This window comes from Aphelocoma coerulescens, chromosome 12 (assembly GCF_041296385.1).
Source record: "Aphelocoma coerulescens isolate FSJ_1873_10779 chromosome 12, UR_Acoe_1.0, whole genome shotgun sequence".
Taxonomy (NCBI): Eukaryota; Metazoa; Chordata; class Aves; order Passeriformes; family Corvidae; genus Aphelocoma; species Aphelocoma coerulescens.
In genome coordinates, this window is record NC_091026.1 from 7,300,098 (window position 1) to 7,318,868 (window position 18,771).

The 18,771-nt window shown below is 37.1% G+C and overlaps 1 protein-coding gene across 10 annotated transcripts in view; it reads left to right on the top strand.

Annotated features, from left to right (window-relative positions):
* CACNA1D (calcium voltage-gated channel subunit alpha1 D) overlaps positions 1-18,771 on the top strand; it is a 170,809-nt gene that overhangs the window by 69,118 nt on the left and 82,920 nt on the right. For 9 of the 10 annotated variants that reach the window (XM_069028123.1, XM_069028115.1, XM_069028117.1 and 6 more), the window contains one exon: positions 11,224-11,327. The exons of the other annotated variant lie outside the window; for it this stretch is intronic. In XM_069028123.1, coding sequence (XP_068884224.1) covers positions 11,224-11,327 — 104 coding nt within the window. The remainder of the gene's footprint in view (positions 1-11,223; positions 11,328-18,771) is intronic. 10 annotated transcript variants of the gene reach the window in all.

Consider the following 18,771-nt stretch of genomic DNA (forward strand, 5'->3'; position numbering starts at 1 on the left):
AAAGACCAAAAAAAGGGCACTGTGAATATCTGCTTCCACTGTCTGTTATCAGTCACAAAACTGGCTAGAAACATACAAACCTTCAACACTAATGAGTAACGATTATGTACAGCTACTTATAGGCTATTGCATGGTTTCCATTGTAAAGGTTTGTTAGTTCCTTGGGATTTGCACTAAAGCTCTCCCTAATTTTCTAGGAGACTGTGTAAATGTAGAATTAGTATGTGCTTTATGGTTTGTGTTCATGGTGATGGCAATTATTTAAATTCTTCCTGAAGGGGAAAAGTGTGCCATAGTTATCCAGAAAAAACAAAACATTTAACATCTTTTGGGGTAAAAGTATACCCACATTTAAGGAGCTGATAATTCCTCCAACTTTTTTCAAAGAAATTTAATATAAAAGCTTTGGAGAGCTGCTCTGTTTAGAATACAATTGTTATGAAACGTATAGAAACAATTTGAGTGGCTTAGAATTAAACATTTTTTCCCCTGGGATTTGATGACCTAATTAATCTGCTGCCCTTTAGAAACCTTTGAAGTCTCCACTGACAGCAGAAAAAATTAAAATCATTAAAATAGGATGTTGAATCTTTTCATGATCAGACAAAATGAAAAGTATAAGAAAATTATAAACAGTTGAAAGCTGCATGAGTTGTTTGTACTTATTTGTCTATAAGGAGTTTCCAATGTAGAATGTATTTATAGGTACATAGGTGTCATCTTTCATTTTGTTACAAATGATACTGGAATTATTAACAGTGAAACAAGAATTTATTGATCTAGTGAAATATAATCAAAATCAGATATTCAGGTGGGTTTGGAATCTATCTTAACTGATGCTTATATAATTAAATTATAGAGTCAGATTCTTTCTATCTATAGACCAAAAAGTTGCCCATTGTCAAGCTGAAATTACTTGCTGAGGACAAGAGGAATGACAACTTATATGTTTAATTTTATCACTGGATCAAGCTGAGGTAGATTTAGCTAAAAATTGGAAAAGATTTCATTTCATTTGAAAATTGTAAAATCCTTAGGGGGATACCAAATTGTAATAAAAGAATGCTCTAAGAATCTGAGGAAGCCTTTTTAGCTCGATGTGCATGGGGTTTGTGGGTTGCTTTTTACTTAGAACTCTGTTAATAATACACAGACTGAATGAGTTTTATACAAAACAAATGAAACCAAACCCACAAATATTAGAAACTGCACAGAATTCTCATTTTTCATTTGGTCACTGTGTGAACAATGAAATAAACTTATGTAGGCTTCTCTTGCTAGCAGGTGTAATGTGAGTGGGTGAAATCTGTGCAATATTTTGCATCGTGTTAAGTGACATTCTGTCAGCAAGGATGACAGCTGAAAATGACAGCTTCCAAAAGCACTCACTGGCACAGCTCCTTATCACCTGGTTAACGACAGTAAACTTGCTTTAAAAATTCTCTAAGCACCAATAATGATTTTTCTCTTATGCATATCTATTGTAAGTTGAGGCCTCGATTCTGCTGCTGCTGGGCACCTTTCAGATTGTGGGACTTACGTGGGCATCCTGCTGCTCACCAGTTTGCATCCCAATCCCATATGTCCTACTGTGTTTTAGTGTCTTCACCTGGCCTCTTTTCTCTAACTTACTTGTAACTCACTGGACAGCAGGCGTGACATGGTTTATCCACAAAAGATATGGCTCCTTAGTGCCAAAGGTTCAAATTTAGAGGTTAAGGGGTGTTCTCCTTGTTTTCAGCAGCCAGTGCACCAGGTGTGCTCCCAAATTGTATGTTTGTGTCTGCACTTCTGTATGTTTTCCATCTATATTGGGACTGTGTTTATTCCCAGTCATGGTCCTTTCTGTTTGCCCTGGAGCCCTAACTGGAGGCTCATCCTTTTAGTTTTGGATCCTGGTGCAGTCCTTGTTATCAGCCAAGTGGCAGCCCTCTGTGTGCCCAAGTTTTTAATACTCTGGCTCACATTCTAAAGCTGAGAGCATAGTACTCTCTACCTCATTTCCAATTTATGCTAGCAAGCTCTCAGGAATTGCAGAACTTGAATCTGCATTTGCATATCTGGCTCCAGATTTTTCCCATGTCTTTGAAACATCTCGATGTATAATCTATTAATGGCAAACATGTATTTTGTAAATTGCTTTTTATTTTTAGCTGCTTTGCTTGATACATGGGAACACAGATAATGAGCAGTGATACTTGCCAGAAAAACCCCCAATTTTCCCATGAGCACCAAAATTATCACATTTAATTCCTGTTTTCAACATAGTGAAGTTATCTTGAGTTACTACACTCAAATAATCCAACTGTAGCTGGAATGAGAGATGGTGAGGGCCTCTGAGAAACAAAGTTCTTAATGGGATGGGTTGCCAGCACAGTTGCTTCAAAGATGGGACAAATGTATTAGTGGCTACTGGTTTTTACTTGGTCAATTTTATGGACAGATGCTGCATTACTAACTCAAATTTTAAAGCTCCCCAGTTCTCTAACACCTGTCTAGCACTGTTCAGATTGATCTGGAGACTGCTGAGATTGAAGCACTCGAGCTAAAATTGCTGAATAATGATACATTGATGTCTTACATGGTTTTGCCTATTAATACACCTACTGATATGTTAACAAGATATTCTCTAAAGGATTCTTGTTTAAAATACTCGGTTCATTACTTGAAAATTCTAGGCAATCTAAAATATACCTAAAACTCATATAAGGTTTAAGGCAAGGGATGTCAGTTTTTTTCAAAATATACCCTTTACTGATATGTCAGCTTTTAAAAACTGGTACAACTTTTTGCTAATAACGTATATTATCGTGAAAGAAATACTTCATTCATTATTCCTCTGCTTTTATAATGGAAAAGGCTGCATTTAGGAACCTGTCTCCTGTTTTATAAATTGAGCTTTATATCCCCCAATATACTCCTTGAAGCATCTAAAAACATCTCAAAAAAATCCATCATTTCTGTAACACAGACTGTTTAGGCTGCACTGCACTCTTGTGTATGTCTACATGCACTTTTGCATAAGTGTCTACACAGCCAGTGCATTAATGTTAATCAGATCAGGTCAGGAGCTCAGTCTCTACTCCTGACACTTTTTAGAATTCTCCTATTTAAGCATCTTAAGGACAGACTCAGACGCTGTACTTCAAACCAGCTAATGTGCAACCAAAGATATTTCATAAACAGAAGCAAATGTTTTTACAAATACTTATCACACAAGAAAACCCCTTGGCTCATGCACAAAATGTATTCTTAGGCTATAAACAAAAAACTGCAAAACATGTTTGAAGTATTATCAAAACTGTCATCAGAGAGCTGACGAGGAGTCTCCTAAAAATACCTTTCCAAAAATGTGACCAAGAGTCAAATAAGCAATAATACTCTAGAACTTTGAATGATTTAATAAGCTAGTGGGAATCAACTGCTTAGGGTGGTTTAACCATGTTAGTTCTGTTCCCCCTGCAGAAAGGGAAGGCATGTTCCTGCATCCAAACAATACTTGTCAGCAATGAATTTCAGCTTATTGTCTGCAAGAAGTCAAAGAATGCTTCACAGCTTTTTTCCATTTGTAAATCAGTTGCAAATACTTAGCAATGTTAAAAACTGTGAGGAAACATGCCTGAAAAATCTTAGAAAATACTTATTTCTGCCTTTTCCTCTTATGTACCTAAGGAAAGCTTAATGCTGTTCTGCTAGCATTGCTCAGCACCACTCACAGGTCATCTGAGGGAGGCTCTTGAGTGAAACAAGTCAGCTCATCCCCAAAGGCATCATTGTGCTGCATGCACAGAGCTCCCAGCCTTCCATGACTACATAGGCAGAAAGTTAACACATGATGTACAGCTGGAGAAAGAGTGATAGAAATATTGGATGACAGCATTAATATACTGCATAAATCTCCCTAAAGAGCCAGGGAATGCAGGCAGGATTTTTTCCATTTGAATGTTAACTACTTGAATCTGGTTTCATGTTAAAATCAACATTAAGCCCCCCGCCTTTTAGGTGATGATTTGGACTAATTACATTTTTATGTTCTCTAGTTGTTAAAAGCTCTGAGTCATCCAGTTTTGGAATGCAAAGAGACAGGACTTAATTTCAGAAAGAGAAAAAAGGGACTGATCAAATTCAGACAAGCAAACAGAGCTACCCAGCCAAGGAATATATAGATCAAAAGTTTGAATTATGATCAAAAAGGATGTGATTTTTATATATATATATATATATGTGTGTGTGTGTGTGTGTACACATATTTTCATAATATATGATATAGTAGAATTATTTTCCAATTAACCTCTTAACACAAAGAGCCCACCTGAGAAGGAATTTAAAGTAACTCACAGGGAAATATCTTTCCCATGTGGTGAATTTGATTGACTTTGACAAGATATCTGGTATCTCAGCCTCAGCTGACTGCTGACCTGTACTGCAGTCAAAGTGTGGAACTAATTTCTTGTCACAGATAATTTCAAATACTAAGACAAACTTATTATTTCTCCCCAGAAATTTTAAATAAAACTGTGTAGAAACTGGATTGGAAATAGAGGCTAAACTTGGGGTTGTGCTAAGAACTCCACTAGTCCATCAGCTAGACTTTCTTCCAAAAACTTTGCCACAAGAAGCAAACAATTATTGTATAACAATCCTAGTTCCCAATCTGTCCCAGGATAACAATTTAGTAGATAAATTTAGATCTTCCTGACTACTGGGGCTTTGCTTGTTGTTGCTACATAAACTAAGGTAGCAATTTTACATCATCACTCTGAATAGTAAATGCATTGTACTTGCATTTTTTTGTATCCAGTATGTGGGAAATATTAAATACATCCAATTGTTGTATAATGTACATATATAGGTGGAATAGCAGATTCAAAAAGAAAAAAGGTGTTTAGTACAGAATATCTGTGTGGATACTATAACTTTTCATTTTCATACATGGTAGCTAACTATTAAAAAAATAAACACATTTTTCATCACATTACTTAATAGTTTTTTGAGCCCTTAGATTTAACAAACCAAATCTATGTGTAGGTTTTATAAATTTTTGTGAAATTAGTTTGGGCAATACAGATAAATAGGTACAAGCACTAACAAATTGTAAATCTGAAATTAACATGCTCTTATCTTGGATTTTGTTATATCTGGAATTTTGTTAAAGCTGGTAGTGCTCAATAGCAAACCTTCTCTGGGTTACTGTTTTGCAGAGGTAGTACTCTTCATTTTGTTATGGTTCTGTCCATCTGCTCTGCAGATTCAAGCAGGGATAGATAGCTATCTGAAAAAGATAACACAATTTCTTAGCAGTCACGTTTGACATCTTGGCTTTCCTTGGAACCATTACTTGATTTCCGCCCAGCCCCTCCTCCCAGTTAAAGACAGTAAGCTGATTAATGGAATGCCACTAACAGGAATTAGCTAAAATAGTATTAGATGCAACACAGTGTCTGAATGCAAAAGAAAGACCTGCATCTAAACTCATTTCCAAGCAATCATAGTAAAAATTTATAAACAATCATGTTTTGAAGATTAAATGCTTTATGGGAGTACCAAAATTTTATGCCTCATTTGTGAAGTGTAGATAAAACCAACAGAAGGGAGAAAATGAGGTCTGTTCACATTGATCAAAGCAAATTCATTAAGCTGAAGCAGTGTCTTCCAAGTAGAGGTTTAATGTGAGAGGATCACTTTTATGTGATCCTGTATGTGTGTCCTGTATGCAATTGCACAGTCCAGCTTACATAACATAAGACAGAGACCAAATTTAAGAGGTGATTAAGCAATTTTGAGGCTCTCTAGGTACTGTGACAATTTTATGCTTCTCAATGGGATCTCTTTCTCTTTAGGCCTACCTTGATGCCTGAGCCATGGAATTCTCATTTTTCCAGTTGTTGCTGAGCTGAAATGCTTAACAAAGAGTGATCTTGGGGCACACCTCACCAGTGCATCTCCATTCTGTGTCAGAAGCACAATAAATCTGCATCTATCCAACCAGGAGAGCATCAGGGAAATCTGTGCTTTGACTCCAGAACATCGAATATAAAATTCCATGCTTTTATAAACCAACCTAGAGGCTGCTGTGAGTCAAGCATAGCCTGTTTTAAGTCAGCTTTAAGTTAACTCCACTTCAGCCAAGAATATCTCAGGGCAAAACCTTTGAAGCCAGGCAGCTTTGAAAAGCTCTCTGGTGTGCTCTGCACTGAGTAGAATAAATAGCCTGGTCTGGGGTTTTGTGAAACTCCCTTGCATGCTTCCAAGAACGCAGGGTTAGTCCCCCTTCACAAAATACTAATGTATGAAGGATTTTTACACCTATCAAGAGACTGAGTTTGTCAGTCTGCACAATTTTTAAGATGATGAGGCAGATTATAGGTAGCACTAAGTAAACCCACCAGTTGTGTGGCTGTTGGAATGTTATGAAAAGAAGAAGGTAAAATTAAACCTAAGGAAGCTAAGAAACTTAAGAGGGTTTTAAACATTGTAGAAAATCAAAATAGGTTGATGCATCAGCACATTGTATCTGTAATGGTACAAATGCATAATTAGAGGTTTGTTTTATCATTAACCCCGGGTAGAGCTTATATTAATTACAAATTGAGTTTGCAACAGTTTTCAGTAAATGAATACCAGTACAGAAAAGTAAGACCTTGATTTGTGTGCAATTGCATGTGAGGATTTTACTCACAATTACCATAGATAGGGATAAATGAGATTTTAATGATTTCTAATGGATGTTTTAGATTGAAGTTTGCCATCTGCTGCTGTGTAATACTAAGGGTTATATCTGCAGCAAACCTGACTTCTTCCCTGTTTCACTTCAGTCTTGGTCTCTGATAAAGCTGTGTTGTAATGATAGTTGACTCCAGCTACAGCACAGCTCACAAGATAATTCATCCACTTGAGGTGCCACCTGAGGCATTTCAGACTGTACCATGTTTGTCTGATCAGCTCAAGATAGTTCTTCAAGACTGCAAACTCAAAATATATGTGTAAACGTAAAGACCCAAATAAATAATGTGTGGTACACATCTACTGTTATGGTGAAACAGAACTAAGGGATTGGAAAAATACTTTGTCCTTCATATTGTTCCTTATCTCATCTGCCCTCTGGTTGATGTGATGGACAAACTGCTGAGAGCTGACATTCAGAAAGCGAGACTAGATCTTCAAAAGGGCAAAGGCCAAGAAGGATGGTGCTTGGCGGTGTCCTTGCTGTGAGGAATGAGACAACTCTTTGTAGAAATTAAAACAATTTATTAAAACAGAAAAATTGAAAAATTGCAAAAATTAACAAAATATAAAAATTTGGGATCCTAGTGGCTCAGGAGGTATGCCCCAGGAGCGCAGGGATTCAGGAGCTTCAGGCTTAGGCAGCTCTGAACCTCAGGTAGAGGAAAAAAAACTTGCAGTGCTAGGCTGGTCAAAAAGAAATATATATATTTCTAAAGGCCCCTGAAAAGGAGTAGGTTTCTCCAGCACTGAACTTAGCAAGCTGGAGGGGAAGGGGAAAAGAGAGGGCGTGTCTTTCTTTTGCTCCCTTTTATAGCTTTTGCTCCACCCACAGTCTGCCCACAGTTTAAGGTGATTGGTGTTTTCCCTTTGACGGATTACCTCTGTCAACCAATGGCTCCTCCTTGTCAGAGGGGTGGTATTAGTTGAGATAAGAGTCATGGAGCTTAACGGGGGTATGGCTATGGGGGCTGGGCTGTTTGTTGCAACTGGGGTTTTTAAAATCTGCCTTGAAACCAAGGTACAAGTAAAACATAAAAAAATACATCCAACACATCTTAAAACACTTGTAAAAGTATACAGTAAACACAGGAAGACCATAAAAACTTGATCTGTGTACCTGGGCTGATGGGTTAATTTTAACATTCAATTTAAAAATATTAAGCTCAAATTAATTAAAGCACTTAATATGCAAAGACCAAGCACAAATAGGGATTTCATGTATGACACTTGCCATAGGTGTTATGAAGGCTGAAAGCCTCATGGCCTCAAAAAGACAGAACAAGTCCATTGAGAGCCATTAAATATGACGCCTCCTTTGGTACAGTGCACCCCTGAGACACAGGGCAGGGGATTCTTGCAAGACATTTTGCTGAGGATTTCAGATGTGAAATCTCCTTGAATTCCTGGTGTTGCTTCAGTGCATCTGGAACTTGTGACTTTAACTCCTTATTCTGCACTTTGGGTGAGAAGTCAACATTAATCCCTTCAAATGAATATATCTTGGTTTTGAGGATGGAGATTTTCCTGTTCTTATATTATTAGCCAAGCTCTGTCTCCATTTTTAATCAGAAGGCAAATCAATTCCTTTAATCTTTCTTTAATTGGAAGTTATGGAAAATGCCATTTGACATGCATGAAATGAGCAGCAAACTTTTCCAGAGGAAAGGACTTCTTTTTATACTTTGATCTCTGGTATTAATATAGTCTTAAATATTACTTCATGAATAGAAATGACAATGCATTACTTGATTAGAGTTTAATTGTATCTAGAATTAGATGGTAAAGTTTTTGAGTAGTTTTTAGGAATTCAAGCTTAGATTATTGCCAAGGTGTTCTACTAGCTTCAGGTGTTCCTGAGTTATGGAATTCTTTTGAAATAGTTCAGCAACTGCCCAAACTGAAACATTTCTTCTAGTATTGGTTAGCTGCAGTTGCCAATTTTTGCTTCATAAAGCATTAGTGAAGCAAATCTATAATCTATAATTAGATAGATTAGCCTGAAACATTGGGCTTAAAATCCAACTCTGTCAGTGAGAATGAATTTTTTTATATGCTGCTAATTATAAAGTGAATGCAAATCACAGCTGCTCATACTAACAGAGCCTTTGTGACAGAGCATGAGAATTTCAGCTTTACTCCTGGGTTAGGGTTAGCAGAATGCTTGGCTACTTGAAAATGTTCTCTTTATGATCAAAAGCAGAGCGTGGAGTTGTATTGCAGTGACTCCCAGAGCTCTGTTTTTTGAGCTCTGCTTAAAGTAAAATTGTAAATATTAGTCTCTCAGGTTTTTCAAAATTATACATAGCAGAAAATGTTGGCACCAATACCAGAGGAATTTAAGTCTTCACTCTGAACTCTGGTGACTTGCAACAACTGTCTGCTAATGGTATAGTTGCTAGATGCAAAATGCATTCAGATGTATTTGAAATTTAATTAAAATGTTTGCTCTGATTAGTTATTGCTAGGAAAAATACTTGGCCTTATGGTATGAGTCAGGTCTATGAAGCAAACTCAATTCTAAAGTAGTAAAATAATTATGAATAGACATTTAAACAAAAATTGAGTAAATATTATTCTTAAAACATAAGGCCAATGCCTACACTTGAAAGAAGATGCAAGGGGCAATCCACTGGGATGAGGGAGAAATTCAGTCTGGGCACTGGGATGTTCTACTTGGTGACTTTGATGCTTCATTGCTAAAACTTCTCAAACATAGGGGACTTGCTTTGGCAGAATGGGTATGGATGATAAAACCTGAAACACCACAGCCACTGTCCTTAACAGAGCCCCCTGATGCGCCAAGGATTGCTGAAAGCGTTGCCCTGGAGACTAAGTAGGTATAATGGCAGCATTGTGAAAGACTTGCCCATATGAGTATTGCAGAACTGAACAATGAAAGCTTGGGATCTCTTGAAATTGAAGGTAATGATCCCAGTCTCGCTGAATGGCTATAACCCTTTTCTATTTTAACTTCTCCAAAATACAGTTTTATTGGAAGAGGAAAAAAATCCAAATCAAAAATATATTTTCATGTTTTTCTTTTTTGAAGCAAGTGTAATTTTAAGTTACTTTTCAGTACCTCAGTTCAATTAAAAAGGCATTTTAAAAGATAACGCATAGATTCTTTTAAAAGGTGCATGAAGAAGCTGTGTAAACGAATCTGGTTTGTTTACTTTGCTAAGTATAAACTGATGTTATTACAGATTACCATTGAAGAGAATTGCCTTTGGGCCTTAATCTGCAAAGACTTAATGCTGCTGTCTAACCCTCCAACGACCCCTCTTGCAGAAACTGAGGTTGATATTAATTAAGACGGGGAAAAAATAAAAGAAGTAATTTTGAAAAATGTTTGTTCCTATGTTTAGTAGGTTTATTCTAACAGAGATGTTAGGGAGAGGTGTCAATAGAGCTCAAAGCCTAATCAAAACTTTCAGATGCAACAAACACAATGGCATTAACAGGAGAGAAAACAGATTTGCAACTAGATTGTTCTACAACACCATAAGTAATTTTATCGTCTGCTGGATTTTCATGACTATAAAACATTTGAAGAAGAATCTAATGCAAAAGCTGGAATAATTCCTCTTCAAGAAGAATCGTTTCCAAGAAGCTTCATGTCAGAACAATTTTTGTGACTTACCAAAATATCTTTTTGCACCTGTACCCTATACACAAACATTTCCCTGTTTAAAAATATCTGTTTTTCTGAATAGGCCTTTTTAGATCTCCATGGGTATGTTTCACAAGTCCATCCTTTGATAGGTATGATGAGATGGCTGAGAATAGCAAGTGGAAGAGATCTTTATAGAAAATGTTTGAGTCTATAGAGTGTATTGAAAGCTCTGTTACTTCAATGTTGCTTTAAAAAAAACCCACCAGCAACAACTTTTAAAATTTCATTCAGCCTTGATCTGGATATAATTTACGTTCAGAAGTTTTCCTGGGATGTTTCCATGTTTCCGTTGTGTTTCTAAAATTGTATTCATGCTTTTTACACAGATTCATTCTCATTTATTTCTTTTTGAATTGATTTAAGATGTCTGAGTGCATTTGACTGCTGTATTTCGGGAAAAATGGTGGGAATTCCATGTTACAAAAGCTCATACTGCTTGTACAGTTGAGATTCACATTGCTGTTTATTTTCTCAAATGATCATCCTAATATTTCAGTGTAGTTTGTGATCATCATCTTAACAGGAGATCTGAAATATAGTTCATGTTCTCAGCATTTAAAGAACAGAACTGTTGCAGTACTCCATTTATGTTTGATAATATTTCTGATCCAAATGTTAGCTTCACTCAGCATTTTGTTTTAGGGTATGTGTTAGAAACGCAAAGTGAATGTGGCCAGTGCTTTCTTGCTCTTATTGTTCTTCTTGGATTTCTGAAGGAATGCATAGGATGTTATCTAACCTGAATGATCAAATTTTCCTTTCTCTGACTCTTCATTGCTGTTAATACAGTGATCTACTCTATAAGATCATCTTATTTCTTGCAGATGAATGATGCAATGGGATTTGAATTGCCATGGGTGTATTTTGTCAGTCTCGTCATCTTTGGGTCATTTTTCGTACTAAATCTTGTTCTTGGTGTATTGAGCGGGTAAGCATACACCTTTTTCATCATGAAGGCAGAGTCCTGAATTCAGTTGCCAAGAACACACAGGTTATCTCATACAGGTGAGACTTCAGTTGGGATGGCATCTTTTAATAAACCTCTATTGCTTCCTCCTTTAATTAGAACACAAAAAGTTTTCTGTAGCTATCATATAAATAACATACAAACACCAAAATCAGAATTTAGACCTATCGGTATGTATTCTTCGTGTCCTTTTGGCAAAGTCATAAAAAACACTAACGATTCTCATGCACTCATTTAGAAGTTATTTCAATTAATTCTCTATTGCCTCACATCTACAGCAAAATTTGGGTAAGTAAATTTAAACAGTTGTTCATTCATTTTTTCCAAGATCTGGGTAAGCCATAAACTTTATGTTGAACCTACGTGATCTGGCAGCTGCAAAAAGGACTCTGCTGTTTAATGAATGACTGAATCATAACTTATTTCCTTGCGTTTTACAGGTAAATGATGCAATAGGATGTGAGTGGCCATGGATCTATTTTGTTAGTCTTATCATCCTTGGCTCATTTTTCGTACTTAACCTGGTTCTTGGTGTACTTAGTGGGTAAGCAGTTGAGTTAACATTGTGTATGCTACTGCTACTTGTAAGATGGCCTCTGCATTTACTCCAGCTTCTCAGCAATGGCTTTTTTGCATGCACTTGAGATTCTTATGTCATCCTACCAGTGTTTGCTCTTTGGACTGAACTGTGTGATTCGAGCGCCTGTATCTGTCTTGACATCACGTTCACCATGCTTGCCAAAAATATTCGTTAAATGAGGCACTAATCTCCCTATTCTATAATATTCCTGCAGGGAAAAAGGTTTTGTGCACAGAGATGGGAGGTGCACCCGCACAAATATTCTCCCCTGTTGTTACATACAAGTGTCTTTTTCTGAAAGACCAACTTTTGCTTTTCTTCAAATAGTCATAAAGCAATTGGAGTGTTATTTATGTTTACCAGGCACATATTTTGCTCAAAATATTGCAAAATATTTTTAATAAGTGCTTCAGGATTTGTCTTACAGAGAGTGTGGCTGCACTACCCCAACACAGTGTTCAATGGTTCCTGGGTTGTAGAGCTGTGAACTGCCGTGACAGCCGGCACCAGGAACTGATATATTTATCAATAATAAAGAATCAATTTAATATAGCTGTCAGTTAGAGGCTGTCACAGCTTTTTGTTGGTTTTTACACTGCAGGGTCCAGCTAAGAAGTAAAGCCATGTCAGTTCTAGCTGTATAATGTGCTTTGAAACTGTAGTTTATGGCAAGAGTTTGCCAGGTTTTCTTTTTACAAAGCCCCTTTACTTGGAGTTACAACCCTCTTTCCTCTGCCATTTTCTGGTTTCTAACACAATTGAGCTTGGGAAAACTCCAGTTTATGGTAAAGATATTTTTTGCCAAATATATAAAATATCCAGCTAGCAACTGAGTGCTGAAAAGAAAATTAGTATGGTTGTATGCATTAGTTTTTAGTTATACAGCAAAAAATATTTTCCTGGCAATCTCAGGCAAATTGTGCCATCTTTGTTAGCCAACAGAAAAATTTCTCTTGCACAGAACGCAGCCTGACACTGCAGTTGATGGTCTCATCAAGATGCTGACAGTGTGTGCAGCCCTATTCATGGTTTTGCCACATTGTATCCATTGTATCCGAAAGAAATTACAATGCATTATTATATATTCCTAGAAATCAGATAAGCCAACAAAATTTCCAGGTGTTGATGTAACTTTGTTACAAGAACACTTTTATCTGATGAGTGGTTTCACAATGTGCTTTTTAAAATTTTTCGTCATTTATCTGTGATAGATTATTGCTGCACACAGGAAACCAGGGAAAGCATAGTTTTACCTTACTGTCAGACTTGCTTTGCAAAGCAGATGTTTAAAAGCAAAATGGTAGTGCTAAACCCACACTGCTGAGTTTTAGGTTTAATCTCTTCCTTCCAAGACCCATCCTGTAAAGTCTGATTTATACAGTCATATCAGCTTTCTTTTATCCAAGGACACGTATGTAAATTATTGCAAAGCTAAGGGCCTTGCTTTAGCCATGCTGGAAAATGAAATTAAAAGGAGAAGGACACATAAATGAGGGTAGTTACAGTGTAATTTATTTTTTCTTTTGATGCTGTTACCTAACATTGCTGTGTGACTGGACTTTGCGCTGAAGTCATTAGAGGATTCGGCTCTCACAGTTCCTTCTCTGGCCCTTAAGAACATCACAAGCACCAATTAGTTTTCTTCCTGTCTTGTGAAGGTGTCTGGTAACAGATAATAAATATTCTTATTTTTCCTCCCATGCCTCAAATTTTCATTGGTTTCAGATTTTTCTTTTTTTAAAAAAAATTTACAGGGAAAGTGGTGCCAAATTTGGTGTTTTGTTATGTGAGTTAATTTTTTTCCCCGAAGTAATGGAAATTTAGAGATACTCTCGTGAATCAGCTTAACATTTGTTTTAATAACTTTAAAATATTGTGCCAAGTTTGCAGCATTATGATGCATATATTTGTTGGAATATGGAGTAGCTTTTTAGCTGCCATTCCAATACAGGGAAGAGGTGTCCCCTCGTCCTTGGGTTCCTTCCTGCAGACAAGAAATCACCACTGATTTCTAGGTTTTGTGTGATCTATGGAGCTCTGATGCTCCTCAGAACCCTTGCTGGCTTCCCTTGGATTTTCAGTGCACAGCAATGACAGTGACAAGTGAACTTTCCTTAAATTCATCAAGCCATTAATTGCTAAATTTATTTTTCTGCCATAGTGTCAGCCAGGGTCAATTGAGTGCTCAGAGTGCTTGATGAATTGTCTGAATCCATGTTTGCCCTAAATACATGAAAGAGCCTTCCTAAAACTCCCATTTTTTGTTTTCTGAAGAAAATGACAGTAGAGAGCTGAGACACATGATATATAAATATCACCAAGGACTGACATTAAAAGTGCAAGGAGAAAGTCAAAGGGAATACTCCTAAAAGATACCTATCATAGCAAACTGAAGTTTGGTCCAGAAGTGAAGAGAATGTCCTGGCATACTTGTTTGAGACTCTGACAAACAAGGGCAAGTGTGGAATACTGTTACTCTGATTTATTTTGATCAGTATACGACAGTTGTATATAAATAATTTTCCCCATACTTTCTGTTTAGACCTACTAGCCTGGTCTAAATTTTATGCATAAAATTGATGTACTAGTAAAATCCAATGTTTTTTGTGTTTCTTAATAGAAAGATAATATTTTTCATTCTGAGCCAAGCATTGAATATGCAACACATACTTTTTTTTTTTTTTTAAATTTAAGAATAAAATTAGCTTGTATGTTTTATACTCTTCAAACCATAACATGAAACTTGGTTGATGATAAATCTACAGGAAAATTAAATTTTACTAAACCAATCAAATGTCAAGAATGCAAAAAAATTATGCCAACTTACTTGAAAGCATGGCTTTGCATACAGATTTTGAAAGTGGAATCTGAATGCCTAATACCTTTTCTGTATTAAAGTGTTACTTCCTTTATATCAGGTTATGCTGTGTACATTTAAATCTGTTTGCTGTTTTTGATCTGTTTGTGGTTTTAAAATATTCAGTTATTCTCTTTGCACTCCTTTGTTATTCTGTGACCATCTGCCCCTTTGTATTTCTGTAATGCCTCTTGTGCACTGCATGTTTGATGTATTAAGATACTGTAAAATGGATGAGAATGATGGTTTGGCAGATCTTTTGTTTTACATCTAGCTCTTTCTGAAGGTGAGTATTTCCTGGTGATCCATGTCAGTCTTGCCTGCAGAAGGTGACATTCTTAAAAATAGAGTTCATATTTTTAATACCAGTAGTGTAAATGAATAGAAACAATGTGTGTTTGGAATCTGCATGTGGTAAATATTGTAATTTCTGCACGAAAGCTGACTGTGGAGACTTTTTCTGAAGTATTCCCTTGAATAACAAGGATGGAGAGAATTCATAGGCTTGAGTTAACTCAGCTTTTTCAAAAAACTCTAATTTTTACTCTGTATTAGATGCTAGAAATATTCACATTAGTCTAAAAGTGAATTCTCTGAAGGCATGAAATACTAGGCACAGAAACTGGGAGCTCAGGTCAGGCCTTCTCCAAATATTCCAGTGTAAAAGACCAGAGCATATCATAGCTATTGGTGCAAAAGAGTGAGCTGAAATTGAAAGTTAGAAATTATAAGGTTGAGGTTATTGGAAAGTTAGCAAATACAGATCAGGATGGAGATATTAATCTGTCCTGAAAGTGTTAAAAGTTAAAATAAAAAAAAAGAAGTTCAAATAGACACGTCAGTAATTCAGCATGTATTAAACTGGTTTGCTGTGAACAGAGGAAATAAATTATAAAACTTCATAACTTATTTATCAAGAGGCATGGCTTTTAATGATGCATGATAATCTATTCCTGAAGAGAGACCTTATCATTAGGGGATGGGTTTTGCTGGTGCCATTTTACGCTCAAGGCATTAGTATTTCTTTGGGTAGCCATGGGAACAACTAAAACCTTTCAAACACACTTTAATAAATCTATAAGTTGAATTTTTTGCCTTGCAAAAGGACACCAAATCAAGATTTGACATGTCCTTACATCCTCCTACATGTGATCTTGCAGATTACTAAGTGGATGTTAATTTTTTCAATTTCTTTCCCCCAGTAATATTTGCAATGTAAGTAAATAATGATTCTAAAAGCTACGGGTATGTACTCATCCACCCTAATCTCACAGCAATATCTGTCAATTAATGTCATATATATTGGTGCAGATAAGCTTATACACCTAAGAACTGTTGTCTACAGTATATATGGAAAAAATCGTAGCAAAAGACATTTGAATAATGATGCACCAAATAGAAAACGGCAGTAAACTGTCATCCACAGCCTTTCAGCAAATGGAAAATGAACTGGTTTTAACAGAGTTCCTTTTCAGAGCAGCAGGAAGGCCTAATGAAAAATATAAAATAAAAATTGTTGCTGAAAATTTAACTCCTTCCTATAGATAAACCGAATATACATTGAAAACAAGGAGAGGGACTCTAGCTGTAGATCTCAGGAAGTTATGAGCTGAAAACAAAGGAAATGTTATATTTGATTGATCAATTGAATATATGAACAGTAATCAGCAAACATTTTCAGCTGTATACAGAGCAGCTGTATACTTCCTGCTTAAACAGAAACCAATAAAATCAGTGGGGATAGTTCTGCACTCTTGAATAAGAACTTGGAGGGGACTGATTTTATTTCAGTCCTGACTGAACTCCCCCACCAAGGTTTCTTAGGGATTGCTCCTGTGAGATTCTTGCTGGTGGAGCCCCTGGTAGGGAAACAAACCATGGCAGTTTCAGAAACTGTTGAGAGGCCACATCCCGATGTCAGGTGATGGCAGCCTTTGGTTCTGTGCTCAGAACTTCCCCTTCTTCTTCCAAGAAATCCAGTGTCCTGAGCCAAATGGGTCTTGACCTAGGAGAGAAGGGACACATCTTACTATGCAGATTTAATTAATAATGGTCTGAAACATCAGATCTCAGTTTTGTTACTCTATCAGATGGTTCCCTATCTTGCTGTTCCCACTGATGATCCTGTAGCATTCACGGTCTCTGGCACAGTAAGGCTGTACAGGCCCTTTGCTCCACAGAGCTGCTGCTGGAGCTGTTGAATGCACATTTCGTTAATTGCTAATGAATTGCATAGAAATAGCCATGGGCAGGTAGTACCAGTTTGCATTTCCCCCTCAAGAGCCCAATGCTCCTTGCTCAAGGAAAATTCCTGCTAGGATTTTTTTTTGTGTCCTACAGATATAGTTCTAGACTTCAGCCCGTGACTTTTTTTTTCCCCTAGAAGAAGGGATGACAATGATGTATACAAATCTCCTGTAATTAAAGATGTGATGTCACTTAAGCTTTTTTATGTCTCTCCACATCTGCTACACTTTGTACCCAGCTGTGAGCTGTTGTCCATGCTTAGCTGTACTCTTGAAGTAGTTTTAATTCTCTGACTTGATTCTGCTAATTTGTTGGTTGGTATGGTTACCACTGCGTGAAACCACTCCTGCAGGTCTGGTGGCCAACACTGTACTCCTATGAGTACATTTTTGGTATTATGGGATTGTTCTCTGTGAATAAATGAGAGTCTGGGATGTCTGGGTGGCAGTTCTACATATAGAATTAGCTTAACACTTTCCACATACCAGCCCCTATGTGCAGTGAGCTCCGTACAGCAGGAGATTCATTCTCCCTCCCACTGCATTTGCAGTGACACAGAAGGGCAGGAATATGGCTAAGGAAGGATTTGTGTCCTGGTTTATACTCAGACATCAAAAACTCCTGTTTGTTTTATGTCATCAGTGCCTAGAGATGCACAGGAGTTTCAGCAATACTCATGGTGCTGCACAGGCCCCCTGATGAAATATCTCTGGCTTTTAGCATAGGAAAGCTTTGAGCTGGTAGGAGGCTGGTATAGGTGACTCTAGTTACTATATCTGTGAATATACAGAAAGAAGGGAGAGTATAGCAAAAGCATTTCAACAAATTGTCTTAGGATTTTTGGTTAATATGACCCTGCCTGTTATTTAAGGTGTGAGAACCAGGGAGATGTAATTGAGTCCCAGCAAGCAGTCCCTGCTGCCACTTCCACCTTGTTGCATCAAGCCATTCCCAACTGATGCATACCAGCAGGGGTTATTTCACTCTGCTGAAGAAAGACAAATCTGGCATGATTACACCAGACTATTGAAGCATGAATTCAAGCCCTGCATTTTATATGCTTCTGCCTCAACAACCATTGATGATGATGGTGTTGTGCCTGAACAGAGAAATGAGATCATCTTTCTGCAAGGAGACAAGGAATTTTTGGGCAACAGAAATAAACCCTGCATTTTATATAGTAGGTTAGTTATCACTAAAAGTAAATGAGATTATGTAAATTAATCTCCATCAAATGCTTTATTTTGCAAGTGATGTCTCTGCTGCAGATGCAGTACCCCCTGCCCAAAATACTTTCAGATGTCAGATCCAGGTCATTTTATCAAACCAGAATGAAATATGTATTTCGAAGTTAGCTCTTAGCACAGGCATTGGTGAAACCAAATATTTACAGAGCTTAAATCCACTTACTGCAATTAATGTGCAGTTTCCTGAGCCTGTCAGCTTCAGAGGCTGCTGGCCTGAGTGCTGGGTTGGTGACAGGGAGGCCAGTTCAGGCCACCAGTCTGACCACTTCAGTCCCTATGTTGCCTACACAGCCAAAAGCTTTTCCTTTCTGCCCTGGACCCACCCATCCCACTCCACAGCCATGAAATGCTGCACAAGCAGCTGTCTTAGTCCTCCTTTCAGGGCATCAGCCAATGTTTATGTATCTTTATCTACATATTTGATTATCTTTTTGTCTAAAAGTCTTTGTCAGAAGCTTTAAAGAGCCAACATCT